Source organism: Nanorana parkeri, unplaced genomic scaffold, assembly GCF_000935625.1.
Source record: "Nanorana parkeri isolate BGI_ZX_2015 unplaced genomic scaffold, ASM93562v1 scaffold52, whole genome shotgun sequence".
NCBI classification, from domain to species: Eukaryota; Metazoa; Chordata; class Amphibia; order Anura; family Dicroglossidae; genus Nanorana; species Nanorana parkeri.
The window spans coordinates 2,377,446-2,397,337 of record NW_017306320.1 but is presented as its reverse complement, the minus strand read 5'-3'; the positions used below and the strand labels follow the sequence as shown (position 1 = coordinate 2,397,337).

Genomic DNA, 19,892 nt, shown 5'->3' with positions numbered 1-19,892 from the left:
CTCCACAACAGCAAATCACATTACCGTGCCTGTAATGCAACCCCCAACACCCAAAAAATAATACATCTGATTGGCCAGAGAACAGTCACATGTCCAATCTAGTTTTGTTTTGAATGAAATTCAGACGGATCTGAACATTCGGATTCGTTTGCATTCGGCCGTGTTCAAATTGAGATGCATCCAAATTTAATGTAATTTGTACAAATATCCATTTGGAATGAAACTAAATTTACATGTCTAGGTATTATGCTCTCAGTGAGAAGAAAGAAGGATCAGCCAGGCCACAGACATTTTCTAATAAGTTCCTATGTTTGGAAGTGTTTTTTATTGTCACCTACGGTAGCCATTGAATATGGTCATTTATTTCTGCCATAATAGATGTCATTGGTAACTATGACTATCTGGGCAGTAACCAATGAGTAAGAAGAGAAGCTTATGCTCCTAAAAGTTAATGCTAGGCGGTGAGCCCTTTACCACCTCACCAGATTAATTGCACCCTCATGAAAACATAAACCCAGTGCATTGAAACAGCCTATAGCCCATCAGCTTTGGGCATTAGTGATTTAGAGAGAAGAGTCACTTTTCTGGTATACCTATAAGGCTATGCCATCGTATATAGTCCTTCGTGATTCCAGAAATCCAGGTGGCATAGGGGATTCCAGCAAAAGAACTTCCTCACTTCCAGCTCATCCTCCAAGGAAGCGTCTTAAAAGAGAGAACTCCCACGGTGGGAAGCAAGTTATTCCTTCCTGAAGCTGCTACAGAAAGCATAGAAGACACAGATCAAATAATACATTCTGGTTAACTTAAAGTGACACAAACTTAGTATTTTTAAGATTTTAACGCCTATTAACAATATTGTATCTTATTTGTGTATCACTCAGCTGTAGATCCTCAAATCATCTCTGAATTGATGCCGACACTGTCCTTCCTTCTGGAGGGTGGCTACTTTTGTTCCTCAGGGTCCGTGTGTGTGTTGTAAAGAAGCCACCTCTCCAAGCTCTCTCCTGTGATGGACTACAATCTCAGAACAAATTAGTAAACTAAACATGAGATTGTAATCAATCACAGGAGTGAGCTTGGAGCGGTGACTACTTTACAACACACACAGGAACCATGAGGAACAAAAGTAGACCCCCTCCAGAAGGAAGGACAGTGTCAGCACAAATTCAGAGATGATTTGAGGATTCGCAGCCGAGTGATACACAAATAAGATACATTTTTGTTAATAGTTGAGGAACTTTAATGTATTTTTAAGATTTAAATCCTGAATTTAGTGTCACTCTAAGCATACCAACTCCTCACAACTTGTTCCTTGGGACACAAGACACGTGAGGTAGAAGGTTTGGTGAGGTGTTGTATGTCAATACATGAGACAACACAAACTTGCTTTTTCCTGAATACAGTATCATCACATTGTAATTGTAAATTTATATCCATTGAGTGTATCCTAAAGCACTTTGTAAACCTATAACGGTGCAGTGTAGTATTAAGTGAGTCACCTCTTATGCAATGTACATTTTAAGTTCATAGCAGCTTGATGTCCACATCTAAATAAACATGGTCTTACCTGTGAAGTGCATTGTGCGTCACCCAATGGTTTCAACAGCAGCAAACCCCAGTGCCCAGACAGAGCAATATGTTAGAGGTGCACAAAAGATAAATGGAAAACACTCTACCACTTGTACAAACTCTCATGTCCCCCACTATTAAGATCTCGGAAATCTACAAAGATATGGTGGGATTTTTAGTTCTTTCAAGCAGAACAATTGTAACCTGTGAATGATTGCTTTATGCCCTAGTGTTAACACTAGTTTGATTGGTACAACATACGACAGCTCACTCAAATGTATGTTCACATGCTTGGTGTCTAGTGTAGTTATGTTGAGCGAATCTAGACCCATATTTTGAGTTCTTACTCCTTGTCATAGCTAGGCAGTACAATATAAGCAATAACAAAAATAAATAACATTATTATTATCATCATCTACCACGCTGTAGAGAGAACCAAATTCCTTTGTGTAATTCGTGAAATTCCTTACACCTGAAAATATTCATGGTGCCGTGTCCCATCGGAGAGGCGTTATTATGCATTTCATGAATCAGGATTGCCTGGAATCATGAATTGCATCATTCGCTGCACTCTGGACAAATCTGCATTCACATATTAAGGCACATTTAGCGTCTGTCAAAAGCAAAGATTCACCAGATTCCAAAATACATTTTTTGATCTGTAGCAATCTCAGAAACAATATTCAGTGTAACTCCCACTCCTTCTCCATGTCATTTAGTTGTTATCCAGTGCATCCAGATATAGAAAGATCCAGATTAGAATCTGGATCTTTCTATATCACGCTCTGTAATAAAAGGACTTATTACTTTCTAAATATAATCTCTGCAGCACTCCTAGTGAACTACCTACCACCATAGAACTGTCTACTTATCCTGTGAATCCCCACATAGATCAACAGATATATATATATATATATATACACAGCAATCCCCCTTGTAGCCTGTCTGACTTTGGTGATGCGAAGCTGTATTTTAGGTAGACATATGAGAAAGGCTTTCTTCTCAAACACAAGCAATTTGGCAAACACAACCTTGTTAAACACATCACTAATAAATACCCAGAAAACCCAAAATGCTCACAATGTAATCATGAATCTGTCCTAACCAGGAACGTGTCATATGTGTTCATGTTTGGCATAAAAAGAGGAATTGTTAATGTTTCAAACAAAGGGGTGTTCCGGTCTAAAGCTGGCCATACACCTTACAAATATCGTTCAATTTCTTTTGTCCCGTCATTGATCCCCCGTTTGATTTCCGCTTGAACACACCGTCATGCACAGACCAATGTAGATTTTGATTATTGTTCGTTAGCAATACTAACTGGCTGAATTTCATAGATTGACATAACGGATTTTCTTTTGCGCACGTGCAGTGTTCATGTTGCAATGTTTTCCGTACGAAAACGTCACTAATCCATCAAGTTTTCGTATGATTCGAATAAAGTTTTCCAGCCTGACCGATCGAGGAAATTCAGCCAGAAGTACAGTAATTGTGATCGTTCATTTCACCAAGTGGCCGATTATCGCACGTAAACCCGATCGCTATCGTTTTGCAAAGATAATCGCAAGGTGTATGGGTACCTTAGGATTCTATCCATTTCAGGTGGAAACAAGAGGTTAATTTCTCCTGCTAGCCAAGAAAAGGATTCTGTTAACAAGTATCAACAGCTGAATTTGCTGCATGGCCAATTAACCCACCAGTATATTTTTGGGTTGTGGAAGAACACCAGAGGAAACCCTTCTAACACTTATGCAGATAGTACCCCTAATGGGAACCAGTTAGCCACTAAACTCAGAAGTTAAATCTTAAAAATACATTCAAGTACCTTAACTATTCACAAAAATGTATCTTATTTGTGTATCACTCGGCTGTAGATCCTCAAATCATCTCTGAGTTGGTGCCGACACTGTCCTTCCTTCTGGAGGGTGGTTACTTTTGTTCCCCATGATCCCCGTGTGTATTTAAAAGTATCCACCGCTCCAAGCTTGCTCTACAACCCAACATTTAGTTTACTAATTTTTACTAAGATTATAGTTCATCACACGAGCAAGCTTGGAGCGTTGACTACTTTACAACACAAAGGGACCGTGGGGAACAAAAGTAGCCACCCTCCAGAAGGAAGGACAGTGTCAGCACCAATGCAGAGATGATTTGACAATATACAGCTGAGTGATGCACAAATAATGTTGCATTCTCAAGATTCAACTCCTGTGTGTAGTGTCACTTTAATGAAGCTGTCAAAACAAAACAAAACAAAAACTGGACACTTAATTACAAGAGTGCATGTAATTGAAGAGTTCTGACAAATACAAATGTGGGAATGCTTCTTAGCAGATGAATTATACAGGGTTACTTGGGTGAGGGGTTTGGAGAAGGCCGGAGAAGTGAACAATCTAGGACAACATAGGTGAACTGGAAAGTGAGCTGCATTGAAGAATGTTTCCAAATCAGTAATTTTGGCCTAGAATGTTCACTTCTCCTGCCACCTCCAAACCTTTCACCTTATAGTTGCTTCTATAGCCAACTTAGCTCGGCAACAAGAACATTTGCAGCAGGGTTGTAACAACACGACCAGCCAAAAAAAACCTACTATGAACCTTAAAGTGTATGAACTTAAAAAAAAAAAAAAAAAAACTGTCTATGTTGCTGCATACCGTAGTAGTATCCAATCAGAGTGAAACATATACTGAAAAATGACAGCTGGAGTAGAAATCCGATTGGCTGCTACAGAGCAGTAAAGACAAATGAAGCCTGCTGTCTTATTTGCAATAACTGGACAGATAACTATTGACTGTCGATAGTTTTACTCTTTGTCAATCATTAGACAGAATTAAAATGTAAAACAATATGTGCAGATCATCTTATCAACTGAGGACCAAGAAATAAAATAAAAAAAATGCTTTGTTTAAATTAGTGAAGAAAAGAGAAACATTTACAGTGCCAGACTTGTACAATAGACATAAGATCATATACAATTTCCGAACTCACAATCGACAGATTATATTGCTCTGTGCCTGCTTCTGCCTATGACAGTGGTACGGCTTTAAACTATACCTATTATTTGGCCTACCAAGTCACAAGGGACCAGGGACATTATTGTGGCATGAGGACCAGGGATGTGTGTGGTTCCTAGAGAATTGGCCGGCAGTAGTGACTGAATTACTGGCCCTTTACAGAAAATGAATACACCCAAAATATATGCCAGACAGGTCCACTTTAACAATATATACTCTTGGTATGTGAATAGCCAAAAACAAGGTAGCTTTCACTGGTCTCTGCAGTACGTTCTCCTGCCTGTCACCATGGTTCCACTGCCACAGATATTTGACTTCCACTATAGTTGCTCTACAGTGATAGCTGTGTAGATGGGCCATTGCCTGTCAAAGAGAAAACTGATAAGGGCCACAGCTGCATTTATGGGCACTATGAAGAGGTAATCCGTGGCTCTATCACTAAAAGGACAGTCTGTTTCATATGGATGCTACAATGCTGAATTACCCACCGGTGTCATATCTCAAGGTTCGCCACAGACATTGTGACAACTTGGTTGCCAGTCCTGCCCAACAGCCTTGTTCATATCATGAATAAAATTATTCTTGTTTTTCTCCAGTTCATTCACATTACAGATGATTCCCTAGCTTTGCTTTTAGCATCTGTGGTTTAGGCAGTGCGGGAATTTGGGGTCTTAGAATTGTAGTTAATCTGTACCCTGCCCAACTCCCCTGTCACCATGCACAACTAACAGATCAGTTTTGGGAAAACTTAGCAAAAAGGACCCGTGGTTTGTGGACAAAGACTTAGAAAAGTAGTCAGCAGAATTCACTGAATCAATAAGCTTCAAGCCTCCCAAATCAAGAGAGAGCTATCTGTAATAATCTGCAGCTGCCATTAAAAAAAAAAAGCACTGGCAATAACAAGGTCTGACTATGTTTTAATGCCAGTTTCTAAGGACTAGTTCATAAATTAAAAGTTTCTTCATGATCTGGACTTAGGCAAGGTTGTAGCTGTAAACGCTTTACCCTGCAAAGGAGAGCAAACAATTTGTACCACACGGTTCCTGTAAAAGAGTGGCAGTGCCACCATGTGGCCACTGTGCAAACTGTAAACCAACACCCCCTCATGATTTAAAGGTTGACAACCTTTACGAGGGATTAAAAAAGAAAAAAAAATGACAGCGAGAGAATAAATTATGAGATAAAGGCAAAATCTGCCATTTTTCTTCTCCATACTTTCGAGTCCTGAGCATCACAGGCTTGCAATGTCCCTTGAGTTCTATAAAAATCATAATTCATTAATGTCCACATCATCCGGGCTTTAATGTGGTACAGAGTGCTTAATTCTGCCCCTTGGCCTCTTATCCCTCCAGTGTGTCAGGCCGTAGTCTCTGGGGGGGAAGGGTTGGGGGGGTGCTGTGCTCTGCTGTATATTGTAAAATATTTGCACCAGCTCCATGTTCTTTCCAAAAATGTTGTCTCTTGTAAACAGGGCTAGTGTTACACGTGAGAGAGGGTCATTCGGTCTTCCACCATCACCACGTCTGAACCAAACTGGTCTAAACACTGCTGGACGGTTGACAGAATACCCTGCAGGCGCCGATCTAGAGCTTCCAAATGAGGGTCAGCGAGGACAGGGAAAAGCGGGTCGTGACTGGTGGCCGAAAGCAGAGCAGAACGTAGGGTGCCGTGTTTCAGGTGAGAAAGCCGGTTCCAAGTAGAGACACGGACACTGTGACAAGAAGAGAAAAAGAAAGTTAAAAGGAGGAGGGGGAAAAAAAAAAAAATCAAAAAATGGGGAAACAAAAAAGTCAAAAACAAATTAAAATGAAGGGAAAAAAAATATAAAGAAACTTACATGCAACACTGGTACAAGGGTGCAAGAATGCTGCGCTCATCCATCGAGGGGTTACCGAAGCTAAAAGATAGGATAATGTCATTGGTATGAGGCATTTTGTTCTTCGATTTCTGAAGTGCGACAACGCACAAGATGAAGAATCCTAATATTCTTGATGGGCCTGTTCACACCTGAGCATTTAAAAGTCAACGGGGTCAAAACAATCGCAGAATTCTGCTCCTGTACTACAAGTCACACACACAATGCTTAGGTGTGAATGGGGCGTGAAGAAAGACACTAAAACAGGGGTAGGCAACCTCCAGCTGTGGTAAAGCTACAAATCCAATGAAGCATGGCAAGATTCTGATAGGTACAGGCATGACGGAATTTGTAGTTTCACCACATACGGGGTGCTGAGGTTACCTAACCTAAAATAAGGTTTACTTCCATAGTCAGGGATGTCCGTAAAATGAGGCAGCCTGGGGTGTTTGCCTCAGGCGGAACCTCATTGGGTCACGTGCTGTCCCCTTTCCAGCCAGAGCTCTTAGCACCCTGTGACCCTCTTGCCAACATCCTACCCAGCTCCTGGCAACCAGTGACATCAGTGTGCTGGGTGGACATTGGTCAGAGGCAATGTGCACCCCCAACCACCTCCCCACCAGAAACCATTCAAGCTTCACAAGCAATGATCTTAACACTGGCAAAAACATTTTTTGGTGCCATCAGAATCTTTTCAATTCCAAGTTTCAAAAATGTATTTTACTGTATTACTTTTATGGCACTATAATGAAAAGCAGTACGTGTTTTACTATAGAGGATTTATTGTTTCATTGATGAACTTAGGAGAGTTTTCATGACACTTACACACATAATCCCACGGTCATAACTGAATGAAACCACGTAACCCTTACTCACAAAGAACATTCTTTACACAACCTCACCTCATGGACTTCGGTCAGAAGTGATAATTAAATAGCTGCAGCTGCTCGGATGACTCTAGTACTACACATACAGCGTGATCACATTAATATTTAACACAGGGCCGGCGGAAATGTATGTAGCTGTGTTTTCCATCACCAATAACGTAGTTTGTGGATAAGGTATTTCCAAACTCATGAATGTCTGAAATGTATGTAGCTGTGTTTTCCATCACCATTAACGTGGTTTGTGGATAAGGTATTTCAAAACCCTTGAATGTCTGAAATGTAGAGGAAACCACACAGAGGAGTCTTCTCTTTAAAGTGGACATATACTAGAGTATTACATACGGCTACATGAACAGTCTTTCTTCGATGGATATACTAAGGCCAGAGATAACTTTCTTGGAGAAACGTTTACTCTAGGTTCCCGCCAATGCTGTGCACATGCCTGGGCACTTGGTGAATGAAACAATCAGAGTTTAGAATGACTGACTCTTCCCTTCATGTGAACAGTCTCCTAGGCCCTCATTGCAGGTGTACCCAGCACAGAAGGAAGCCTGGAACAGCATTTCCTCCAGAAAGGTTAATCATTTCAGCGTATAAATATCTCTATCCATCTTATCAAGACTGGCACAATAGCTTTATGTTAGCACCCAAGTACTTATCAACTTTGCAGTAATAAGCAAATCTTTATTTATACCTAAACATATTCACTGTACCTTCTCAGGGGACAAAATGCTTACTGTGCAGGGCCCCATACCCTGTTTTACCTGACAAAGGATTTGTATTTCTATTTATCCAGTTACGAGATTTACACAGCTCTGCAAAACAGCACAGCCCTGTCTGTCCGGACAGGAGGCCTGTTTATCTCTGCTGAAGTTTTACTTTGACTTACAGGTCTCCTACCCACCATCACCCTGAGACTGGACAGTGAATAGAGAAGCAGCACAATAATGAGCTCATATCTGCTCTCTCCTCTGCTCCTTGCACTGCAGCCCACCTGATTGGCTCCTTGTGCAGTTTCTCCCCTGTCTTTTCTCTGAGCTCTCTTCTCTGAGCTCCACAGACTGTATAGTAGACTGCAAGAGGCTGATGCCAAGTCATAGTCAGTACTCACACTGCTTGCATTGAAAAAACATTTTTAAATTTGACCCTCATGGTGTAATGGGAGCTACTTTGATCCAGGTAGATGTTCTGTGTCAAGAACTCAGTGTCTGGCATTGCTCTGTGCAGGCATCTTGGCAATGGAAACAAGCATTACTGCATACTTCCCTCCACCAGGTGTCAGTCAACCCACTGAGGACATCTTGGTGGTGGAAAACTATTATTGTGGGGACAACGCTAGAGAGAAGGAGAGTATTGCAAGCAAAGCAGGTTTTTTTTAAATGTTAAACCTTTAAACAAACAAAATAGTCCAGAGGTGATCTTCAACTCTAAATAGTGTAAAGCGTTGACTTCCCTGATGCCTATATAATCGAAGGCTGTTAACTGTAAAAGGCCATAAAAACCATACATTGTTTTCCAGCAGGTCAATGCACACTAACCTCTTAGCATTGTCCAACAGTATAAGCATGCTAGCGCCCTCGTCATCCTGGAAGCTCTCGTAGTGATGGCGATCTGCATTTCCTATTAAGTAGTCAAAAATGGCTGTGTCTATGACGTCGAGGAGCCGGGGACCGGCATCATAAGGTGGTGTCTTCTTTACCGCATCACAATAACTTTCATCGTACTCCCATCTGAGAGGAATGCATATATGAGTGATTGGAGGCATCAGGAGAAGATAAACTAGGCTTTCTTTACTTCAAAGCCTTACCTTGCCAGCTTGCCCTCACGATACGTCCTGCCCCAGGGATGTCTGTGCTTCTGAAGGGGCCACACGTCCGGGAGCCAGAGTGTAACAGTGCCCTCCATCACTTCCTTGTCTGCACATGCAGGTTCAGTCTCACGGCAGTAGTAACACTTCCCATAGAAACAGGTGTTATTTCCTATAAGGACCATATGACCACGTTAAGCCAAACCAGCTCCTGGGAAGCATGTACAATGGCATTATTTGTTAAGACAACTAAGATTTGTTTGCCTCTCGTTATGGCTGTTAACTCTCTCTAATATATAAACTCTAAAACAGATAAGCAAGACATTTATGTCACCTTCCCCTATCCTGCCTGGTGAATGGACAATAAAAGTGTAGCAGCACACCCATGAGGTCTTCTCTGTATTCTCATGTAAGCAAGCTGCTAGTGTTAGATTAACAGCCGTTTAGATTGTAAGCCCTCAGGGGCAGGTCCCTCCTTACCCTCTTGTCTTGAATTGTATTGTGATTGTAATGTCTTCCTTATATTGTAAAGAGCTGCGCAAACTGTTAGCGCTATATAAATCCTGTATTATAAGTGTGTTACTGCACGGATATGCTGACTACACAAGACTCCTCCCACCAATCAGTGCAGCGCAGAATGAAATTAAGCATTGGTGGTCATGTGACCCTTTTTTCCCTACTGTTTTATGGTAGAAAACCTTAGATAAGTGTTAAAATAAGGACAGAAAGTTGCAGGGAAGGGGTAATGTAAAAATATAGATTGTGGCCATTCAGATTTCCTGGCATTGCAGTCTATGGCAAGAAGTGATTCACACTAAGTAATATAATTTTCTGACCTTTAGAGAGCTGATCGAGAGACGGAGAATATATTTATACACATACATACGCAGGCATACATGAACATATTACTTCTGTATGATCCTTACTCGCTCCAATTATTACACTGACACTTCTTAAAAATAGCTGCAACTCATAGCTTCTATGATGCACAGTTAAAAAAAAAGGATAATATTTGCCAACCATCTTCCTGGAACTGCAAAACCACACAATTATGAAAAACAAAACATTGCAATGGACAGCTATAATGAATGACAATGCTTTGATTAGAAGCACCAGCTCTTCTAACATACAACTCTACCTGTTAGCATCTGCCATGACAATATAATACTCTTCGAAATCTCCACTCACCCTGCTTAAGAAATGTGCTTAGCAGCTGCTCAGCGGCTACTGGTTTAATCTCTGTCATAAGGTTTACATATCGACCAACCACCAAAGGTGCTCGTCTGAAGCCGAGGATCCTGGAGGAGAGAACATTAGTGAATCTCATGCGAAGGAAGTAAGCAGTGATAAACTATGACATATAAAATTCTGATTTAGAGAACACACCTATCTAAATGAAAAGCAGCCACCTCGGCATTGTGACGGTCGTATCCAGCGTAGGGCTCCCCTTCTACTACATGATCCCGGCTGTATCTGTAACGTCACATAACACATCAGTAAAGAAAAAGGATATGGCTTTTCATGAAAGAGACAAAGTGCTGCTCCCACAGGCAAAGGAAGGATAAAAAAGAATGCTAAGGTGTCAGTTATTTTCACCCACAGGGGTGCTGTAATTATTCCAAACGGTCACTGATGTATTTCATGCTATACAGTGAAATCTTAGACAGAATAACCTTTTTTTCCCCCCCAGAGTGCACAATGTATACAATGCTTAGTTTCCTCATACTATGCATGTAAAAGCTTTGATTTCTTGGCAGCAGCCAAAAGCCCATATAGAACATAAATCGACATGGAACCTGCTGTGATTCGGAGGCTGTTGTGTAATTAGCTTAGCTGCCATTATGATCTGTGAGAAGATTCATCAAGCTCTACAATAAATGAGGTGTCACAGGATGGAGCCTTCAATACAAAATGAATAACGCAAAAAAAAAACAAAAACAAAAAAAGCCAGATAAGCTATGCTTGTTGCTGCCGCAGTGATTTATTGATTTGATTTAGTTTCTAATAACCCTTCATTAAAGACTCCTGCAACTGCAAAAAAAAAAAAACACCAGTAGGCCCTCCAAATGTATAACTGCACTTAAGGAATAAATATAGAAAAATAGTGGCACCAAATGCCTATACAACACTACAGTATCAACATCACTTTTGATTCAGGTATTATGCTGTAAATAGAGGTTGTAATAGAAGTGGGTCACCGCAGATCTCTCTTAACCCAATCTTGAGCATCTTGTATGGGATTCAAAGGCATTCAGCAATATGCAGGATTGTTCAATAGGGCAGTCAAAAGACCAAAGCCAATATCTTCAGTGCAGCAATTAATAGCAGCCAGAACAGTAAATAAACAGTTCTGTCCGGCTACTACGGGCTACTACAGGGGTAGGCAACCTCGGCACTCTAGCTGTGAGGAAACTATAAATGAGGCATTTGAAAACTGACAGCCACAGGCACGATGGGATTTGTGGTTTAACCACAGCTGGAGTGCCCAGGGTGCCCACCTCTGGGCTTTTACATTACTCTTTTCCTAAAAGAATAATCTGGTCAAATCTACATCTCTCTACAATGGTCTGGATCTGCCCCGGGGTGCCTCTCCAGTTGGCAGTGTCAGAGACACATACAACATCTGTAATATGGACACTATGGGTATGTTTGGGGAAGGGGTGAGAAAACCCCTCCCCTCAGACTATGCTCCTACACAAGGAAGTGGGCAACATTAGGAAAAGAAACTACAAAGAAAAAAAAACACGTAAAGACGGGAGGCACATGGCACCAGCCCACAAAAGACATGAGTGTATATGTTAGGCTCCAAAGACTGCAAAAGACTTGTCTTCTGAGCCAGGTTCCTCTACATTCAAATGTTACAGCATTGAAAGACTGCTTTGAGGTTTGCTATATCCTTCTCATGTGACAGTGTCCCATGCAGGATATATATGGAGATCTGCTGATGTAGAAGGTGGCAGAGAGAAATCCAAGCAGGAAAAGGGGAGGAGTCAGAGGAGAAGGAAGAAAAGACTGTACAACTCAGCCTTTGCATAGAAGAAACACCTAGAACTATAAAAGCAGGGGTTGGACCCTTGGTAAAAACAATGATCCAGGAGAGGTACTGGGTGGCCAGATGATGAAGGGCCAGAAGACAGCAGCTAAAAGGACCCATGGAGACACAGTTCCAGCAAACATACAGCTCAGAGTTATTTCCTAAAGCGAAGATCTAGATCTGTGGGTCTAGTGATAGCTTATTGGCAAAGTCAACTGACTGTTGTAGTATTTGTATTAGTGAATCGCTTGATCTGGGGTCCCCTTGTGACACTGCAAGGGAGCCATGAAAGACAAGCTATGGTAGCTAGCCCAGGGCTCAATGCCTTTGAAGAATACAGAACTCTTTATCTGTCATGCCTGATAAAGAAATAGAAATATCATCAAAATATATATACTGTATATTTAGTTCGTCAATACTGACCATAAAAACAAACAAACCAGAACTCAATCATATATTTGCTTCCAGTTCTTTATTGCTGGCGGTGGTCCTAAGAGGCAGATCTTCCTTCACCCTCCCACATTATCCTGGTGTCTCTAACTTCCTAGTGACTCCCTAGGACTCTTTATAGCAAAATGCACATACCGCACTGAAGAACAACAAGTCCATGCAGAGCCCGGACTGTCACAGTAGTATTTTAAAAGATGTGGAACACCAAATATCTGATATTTGAAGGGGGCAGAGCATTAAATATAGTTTTAATTATAGTGGAGTACTATGCATCCAGTAGCAAACATTCTCTAATATCTCACCTTTTTGGTTTGAAGACCACCTTCTGTCCTCCCTCCAGGACTAACAAGGCTTTGAGCTGTGTACCTTTGTAGCCCACATCAGCTTTTATGATCTTCTTTGTAGCCATAGCATGCAGAACTGCTCCCATTTCTGGAGTATCTTCAGGATACACCTCTCTTGGCACCACCCACTGAGACGCTATTTCCCATGGGGACTGAAGCGTATGTTCAAGCCGTGAGTCCATGGTCAACTGTAGGCTGGACATCATCCGCTGGAAGGAAAGCTGATCCTGCCTCTGTGCAGCGGAGGTCTCCAATCTGTCCAGCAACAGAAGTTTAGTGAGGACCAGAATCACGAGCAGCAAAGCCAGCACCACAACCCGCTGCTTCAGCTTCATGGTGACCTAAGGCGTGGGTTAGCACTGATGATAGGCAACGTTATGCAGATAGGGCATCACTGTGCTTGATCCCGCTGGAACCTTTAGAGCAAAACAGATAGAAGGTTTGCAAAGCTTTTTAATCAAAGTAATATGATAAAGATTTACAAAAGGCACAACTGAAATGTTATTTTATTTTTCTTCATTAGGTATCAACATATTTTGCAGAGATATCCCACCACTCGCTTGCTCCAAGGTACTGTACAGTCCTAATATAATTTATGACCGGTGAAAGCCAGTTAGACGATCAGTAGAAAGGAATAATGGCTGTTTAATAGTCGTTACTTACGGTTCCTCATCTCCGCTGTGGGGGAAGAAATGCATTGACTGTCACTGCCTACTTCTGCTTCTGAAAATACTAAACTGCATCTCGCTGTAATGCTGATCCAATGGAATCAATACTTTTTGAGCCACTGTCCCAGAACAAGAGCACAGCTCAGGAGCTCTCACTTCACCGTCTGCATACTTGTTTTGAGTCAGCGACTCAAAAAGCACTGAAATCAGGGATCAGTAAGATAAGTAATAGGCCAAGGTAACTTGGCCGTGTTTGTGGGAGGAGTTGCGGCGGCTCTCCTCCCCTTAAGAAGGGGGACAGGGAGCTCCTAGGCATGTCACGGCGAGGTCGCGCTTGACCCTCCCGCCCTTCCCCAGGTTCTATCATTTCACTAGAGCGTGCCCCCTTATTTGGCACGCTGACCATAAAATCATGGCACACATCAGGTTGGTATCAGTAGGGGTCATGAAGACTTCGGAAGCCTAAGTAACTCTGACCACAACTACCATTTACAGTAGGTGCTCAGTAATGGCAGCCTGCACATTTCTCTCAGTGTAGGTTTCTTTTAAATAAGTCTATATAGATTCATATCTTTGACCACTGCAAGGGTTCAGCTTCCTGACTATGTCTCTGACCTTGGGACTCTTACCCTCTTTCCAGATCAGCTGGACGGAAGATAAAAAATGGATGGAATTTTTAATTTAAAGTAATCCTTGTAAAAAATGAAAATGGCATTCGAACAGTGTAACCGACATTGACCGATCAGCTTTGTAAGGCAAGTAAAAGCTCTAAAAACACTTGTGTGTTAGGCCCGATGAGCAACATAAAGCAAGGAGTGAGCTCTTCATGTAGTACGTAAGGGGTACAATATCATTTGTACATCTTGTAAGCCGTGCATGGCCTGGAGCAGCTTTTCTCGACCTTTTTCAGTCACTGCACACTTTAAAAGTATGCAAAACTTTGTAGCACCGCAGTTTAAAACGCAAACTATGTAAAAGTAAAAATGTAGAAATTCAGGTGTCTGGTATGGCATTTAAAGGGGGGTCTCCATCTAATCAGGCACCCCCCCCTTTACATGAGCCCCCTATTACATCAGGAGCTACTTAACCCCTTCGTGACTGACGACGTACAGTGTACGTCGCCAGCATCGGGGCTGTCGCCAGCATCTTAAAACTGTCACATGTCGGCTCTATAGATCGGGAAGTGAGCAAACACATACCATTGCTCGCTCACTTCCTGATCATCTCCCTGTAGAGAGCCGTGACACTCACAGCTCCCCACAGGGATTCCCCCTCCCCGTTTCTCCAGCGCTGAGTGAAGGAACGGATGAGGGAAGGAGGTGGGCACAGCTGGCTCTGCCTCTAGATAGGCAGAGCCCGCTGTCTATCAGCCAGCTGGGTGGATCTCAACAGTATTGTTGAAATCAGGCCCGGCTGCGGCGCTCTCAGTATTTAGTCTGCTATATACTGAGCTTTAGGTCACGGGAGGAGGAGGCTAGTATATCCCATGACCCTTAAGAGAACCGATCTATGGGATAAAAAGGTTACCCCCCATTGTTCTCTTTTAAGCAGCTGATCAGTGTCACTCCCTGCACAATTATCCTGTCCTCTGCCATAACTCTGTGCTAGGAAGGGGCCACAGACAGAAAGGCCAAACCTGCTATAAGGTCAGTACACCAGAGATCCTTTAATTTGGGGTTTAGCTAAAGTTGATTGTACAGTTAACAGCCACTTAAAGAAACATGGCTTCTAGTTACTGAGATACTAGATTACAATCAGTGGAATGTACTTAGTAAATTGAATAGAAACCTGTTTCTTCTTCTTTGACATAGGTCTGTAACAAAGATGCAAGTATAAGGGGAAAATACAGCCTCTAGCTACTGCTGGCCATGATATCTAGATGAACTGGTATTCTAACCTTTCACATCTCATTCAAAATGTCATACTACTTCACACAGGGGACAATTTTTTTTTTACTACTCTATTCGCTTTATTATATCCGAAAAAGAAAATGATAAAAATGAGTTGTATTTAGGCATAGTAGTCGCCATAAGCCCTCATTCACACTAAGCGCTTTGTAGCAATTTTTCTGCCCTAAAAAATAACCCCCTCCTCCCTTCATTTCTATGGCCATGTTCACATCTGAGCATTTTGTCGCTTGTAGCAAAACGGCTGAGGCTTCAAGAAAGTACGTGAGCTTCTTTTGGGCAGATTCCATACTTCATGGCCCCATTGACTTCAAAGGAAACACTCAGAAACACGCGCTTGTTCATTTACTTCAATGTGTCATGATCTGCTCGCAAAAACGTACAACTATATGTATGCGCGTAAAAATATGCAAAATGCACAAAAACGTGCACAGATGCGCTACAAAAGACGTGCGAAGACGCTGTTGCTCAGGGTGTGAACGCAGGTTTGGAGACAGGGCTAGACAGGTGAAACCTGCCCACTGAGGGGGACCCAGGAGAGCGACACCTCTGGACATCTCGGTTTCCCTTCGGACTATATTTGGGGATTTCTTGCTCACAGAGTGAGGTTGGCACTTGAAAAGGTAAAGCCATGTATACAAGTCTCCGTTTTTTTTTCATTCGGCCTGCGGACTGAATGAAAAAAATAAAACAGATTCCTCCATTAACGCTTATAAGCTTAGCATTAAAGCGCCCCCCTCTGGTCACTGTATGAAGGCTTCTCTGGTTTAGGAGATCACCTTATCTTGCCGCAGGCCCTCAGACTCAGGAACTGTTACCACAGTGTCATTAAGTTATATTCAGAGATCTGAACCCCTCTGCAAGCAGAAGTTATAGAATCATGTTTGTTTAGGGTAGAGCTTTTCTTTAACCCTTTCATGACCGCAGGGTTTTTTTCTTTTTTGAAGCTTAAGACGCCCCAGTTCAGCAGCAATGGTATGCATTAGTTCACCTGAGACATAACTCTATGACTTATATGTCCGAGTGACATCGGGTCTAATCATTTGGGAACACACATTTCTCGTTCTCTGTTGCAAGGAGTTTAAAGGGACAATACTGCCGCCTTCAGAATGGCTGTTCTTTTTTCAGATTCCCAAGGGGATTTCACATTGCAACACCGCACCACAATCATGTGCCAAATCTGACTGCACGTGGTTATGGCAAGGTCACGCTTGGCAAGCGGCACCACTAGGCAAACATAACATGCTGCATATAATTTGCAGTGGCATGTATACAAACCCAAGCGGACGCCATGTTAAGTTTTATGTGGGCAGTAAAAGCGTGGATCAACAGCCCGTTTTTGCTGCCCCTTTGCAAACTAGGCCATACTGTCACGGACATATGACTGTAGTGTGCCCAGAAAATGAATGACTCCATGTGCGCAGAATGGAAGCCGCAGCCGGGAAAATAACGGCTATCAATGTATATCAGGCAGACCACCGCAGCAATTGTGAGCATCCCCCCTATGTGCTTTCTAGGCAAGAACCGACAGATTTACATGCGGCTTGGGACAGATGATTGTCCCTGGAGGCATCTATCCTGTGTCCAGGGTCAATCATCTATCCTGAACTGCATGTAATGGCACCATGTACGATTACATGTGGACTATTGCTGACAGATGTGACCGCTGTCACCCTGTCATTAGGATTGAACGGGTATGGAGGCCGCATCTGAACGGCACACGTGGTATTCCTGATGCAATAAACCATCGGTTGGTGCCACAAGAATGCCATAAGGCAGTTAAATGACCCATGTGAATGGGGCCTTAAAAATTGCATTCCAAAAATCCACTTACATTTTTCTAATGCTGAAATCCGGGCCAAACATATCATCTGAATACAAGAACTGCAGCTCTGTCTTCTATACTTAAAACAATATATAACACACACATATATATAGATCTATATATCGATATCTCACACACACACACACACACACTCCATATAAAGACCTATGTATAACGAGCATTACAATATACGGTATACCCCCATAGAGAATGCAGAGATAAGGTTACACAGATCTATTACAGGGTCATTCAGACATCTTATACATCAGTATGTAATAACATTGGATTCCTCACTCACACACTCTGCATTACTATAGGAGAATTCCCTGTCAGGCCTGCTCCCTACGTACAGGACAGGTCTCAGTGACAGAAGGAGCCCAGCCTGCCCTGTACACGGTGTACCCCGGAGTTCTCACACCGACCCCCCTCAGGTAAATGAAGTGCCCCTCCCCTTCACACACAGCACCCCCTTCTGCTCCACGGGCACCTGTCATACCTGCTCACACTAGTCCATACCGGCGCTCCGCCCCTCTCCTCCGTCCTGCCTCCGGTTGCCAACATTACACTCTCCCTCCCAACCAGGACACGGTTCAGCTTGCGACGGAACTGCCACCTAAGCCAATGACAAACCGAGGAGCTGGCCCATCCCACCCAATGAGCGTTCGCTTTGCTTTCCAGCGGGGCACGGATTGGTTACATGCAGCAAAAGGTACTCTGAGCCTGGAGAGCCAATCGCTGCGTGGGAAATAACCGAGACTGCCCCGGTGCAGCAGTAAATTCAGCACCCTGCCGCGACACTTGGTCGGGCTGCGCGTGCGCGGCGTCATGCAAGCGCGATGATTTGATTGTGACGTAGCTTAGCGGTGCGCGTACACGGCTCAACCCCGAGCCTGTCCGTCGATCAACAGCCCGTTTTTGCTGCCCCTTTGCAAACTAGGCCATACTGTCACGGACATATGACTGTAGTGTGCCCAGAAAATGAATGACTCCAACCTTGGTTACATCCCCAACCAGCTCTCCCAGTTACCTGAACCGTGGGGTTCTTATCCCCGCAGGCTGCTTAACCCTATCATGAGAGGAACGGGCTCTTCTTAAAGCGCCCTCTCTTTATATAGACTGATGTTTCTTCTCTTCACTCTCCACATTGGAGACCTGCATGGGAAAGGCCAACTTCTAATTTGCCATACAGTGGTGAAGGGGGGCTGGGGAGTTTTAATGTAATTTCATTAAAATCATTCAAAACGTGGGTTTTGTTTTTACTATTTCATTTTGAATGAGTAACCACTGGTAAGATGTACCCTTTATTCATTTTTTGGGGGTGTTTGGGATGGATCAATATCTGAGGACCACTTTATTTTAAAAGGGGGCTTCCAAATTGTGGTAAGTCCCTACTGCACAGATCGCCTCATCCGCCTCGAAAGACAATGGGGAAGAGGCCCTTGTCCCAGCTGAAAAGCATGTAGCCATATAAGGTCAATGACATCACTGCATTCCACCCCTTTACTTATGTCAAGCTGTGGGTGGGGATCTCCTGCACCAAAACGCGTGGCACATCAATGCCTGCGTTCCGGTCTGGTGTGGTGAGAAAAAATAGTGCATGCAGTATGCACTGATGTGCCACGTGTTCTGGTGCGGCTGGAGGGCCTGGCTTCGGCGACATTGACTTCAATGCACCGCCACACCCCCTCCCTCCCCAAGACGAAATGAGCCGGCCGGGATGCAATCAAATCGGGTCAGAACACAATGGGGCTGGTGTGAACTAGCCTTAAAGACTAAGGGGTCTATTCACTAGGCAGCCGAGTGACTCACCGACCCCAAGCGAAGTGAGCCGAACGCTGTTCGGCTATTCACTTCAGGCTGATTCCAGCCGTATAGCGGCTGAAATCAGCTGTACTTCGGTCGGCCAAACATGTTCGGCTGACCCTAAGTGCAGAAGGAGTTAGACTCAGCCGATTCAAAATCTGGATCGGCTAAGTCGACCCTCCGGCAGGCTACTCGCTGCTGTTTGGTCTATTCTTGTAGATGCCGAATAGCTGTGAGTAAATAGCCGAATGCTGCTGAGCGGCATTCGGCTCGGCTGTTCTGCTCGGTCTCTCTGTGGGACCGAGGAGAACAGAAACATAGTTTAAAAAAGAAAACGATTGTGAGGAGCTAGCAGTGACAGCTAGCTCCACCCAACTGTTTTCTATTGGCCGGGCGGTTCTGCTGCTGTCAAAAAAAATAAATACATTTTGCCATAGGAATGCATTGCTAGATTCCTATTGGCTATTTCAATTTGCAACAGCAAATTTGCACCCGCCCTCTGCTGCTGTCAATCACTAGAGGGGACCTGATGGAGAACTGCAGGTCCCCTCTGCTGATTGACAGCAGCAGTGGGTGCAATAGCTAGTTTGCTATTGGCTATTGCAAATTGAAATAGCCAATAGGAATCTAGCAATGCATTCCTGTCGTGACATTTTTCTTTTTTTTTTATTCTAACGGGAGCCATAGGCTCCATGTCAGAATAAAAATAAAAAATAAAAAGTAGGG

At 43.2% G+C, this 19,892-nt stretch overlaps 1 protein-coding gene across 2 annotated transcripts; it reads right to left on the bottom strand.

Annotated features, from left to right (window-relative positions):
- Positions 1–5,438: 5,438 nt before the first annotated feature.
- On the bottom strand, positions 5,439–17,992 carry FAM20B (FAM20B, glycosaminoglycan xylosylkinase). Of its 2 annotated transcripts, none has more exons than XM_018575175.1 (8): positions 17,851–17,992; positions 12,922–13,379; positions 10,522–10,608; positions 10,324–10,433; positions 9,136–9,307; positions 8,867–9,058; positions 6,424–6,483; positions 5,439–6,297 (listed from the first exon to the last, which is right to left on the bottom strand). In XM_018575175.1, exons 2-8 carry the CDS (start codon positions 13,296–13,298, stop codon positions 6,066–6,068), a joined length of 1,230 nt encoding a protein of 409 aa, XP_018430677.1. In that variant the 5' UTR covers positions 13,299–13,379; positions 17,851–17,992; the 3' UTR covers positions 5,439–6,065. The 2 variants fall into 2 exon arrangements, with proteins under 2 accessions (XP_018430677.1, XP_018430670.1); XM_018575168.1 differs by having other exon boundaries at positions 17,860–17,992.
- Positions 17,993–19,892: the final 1,900 nt, after the last annotated feature.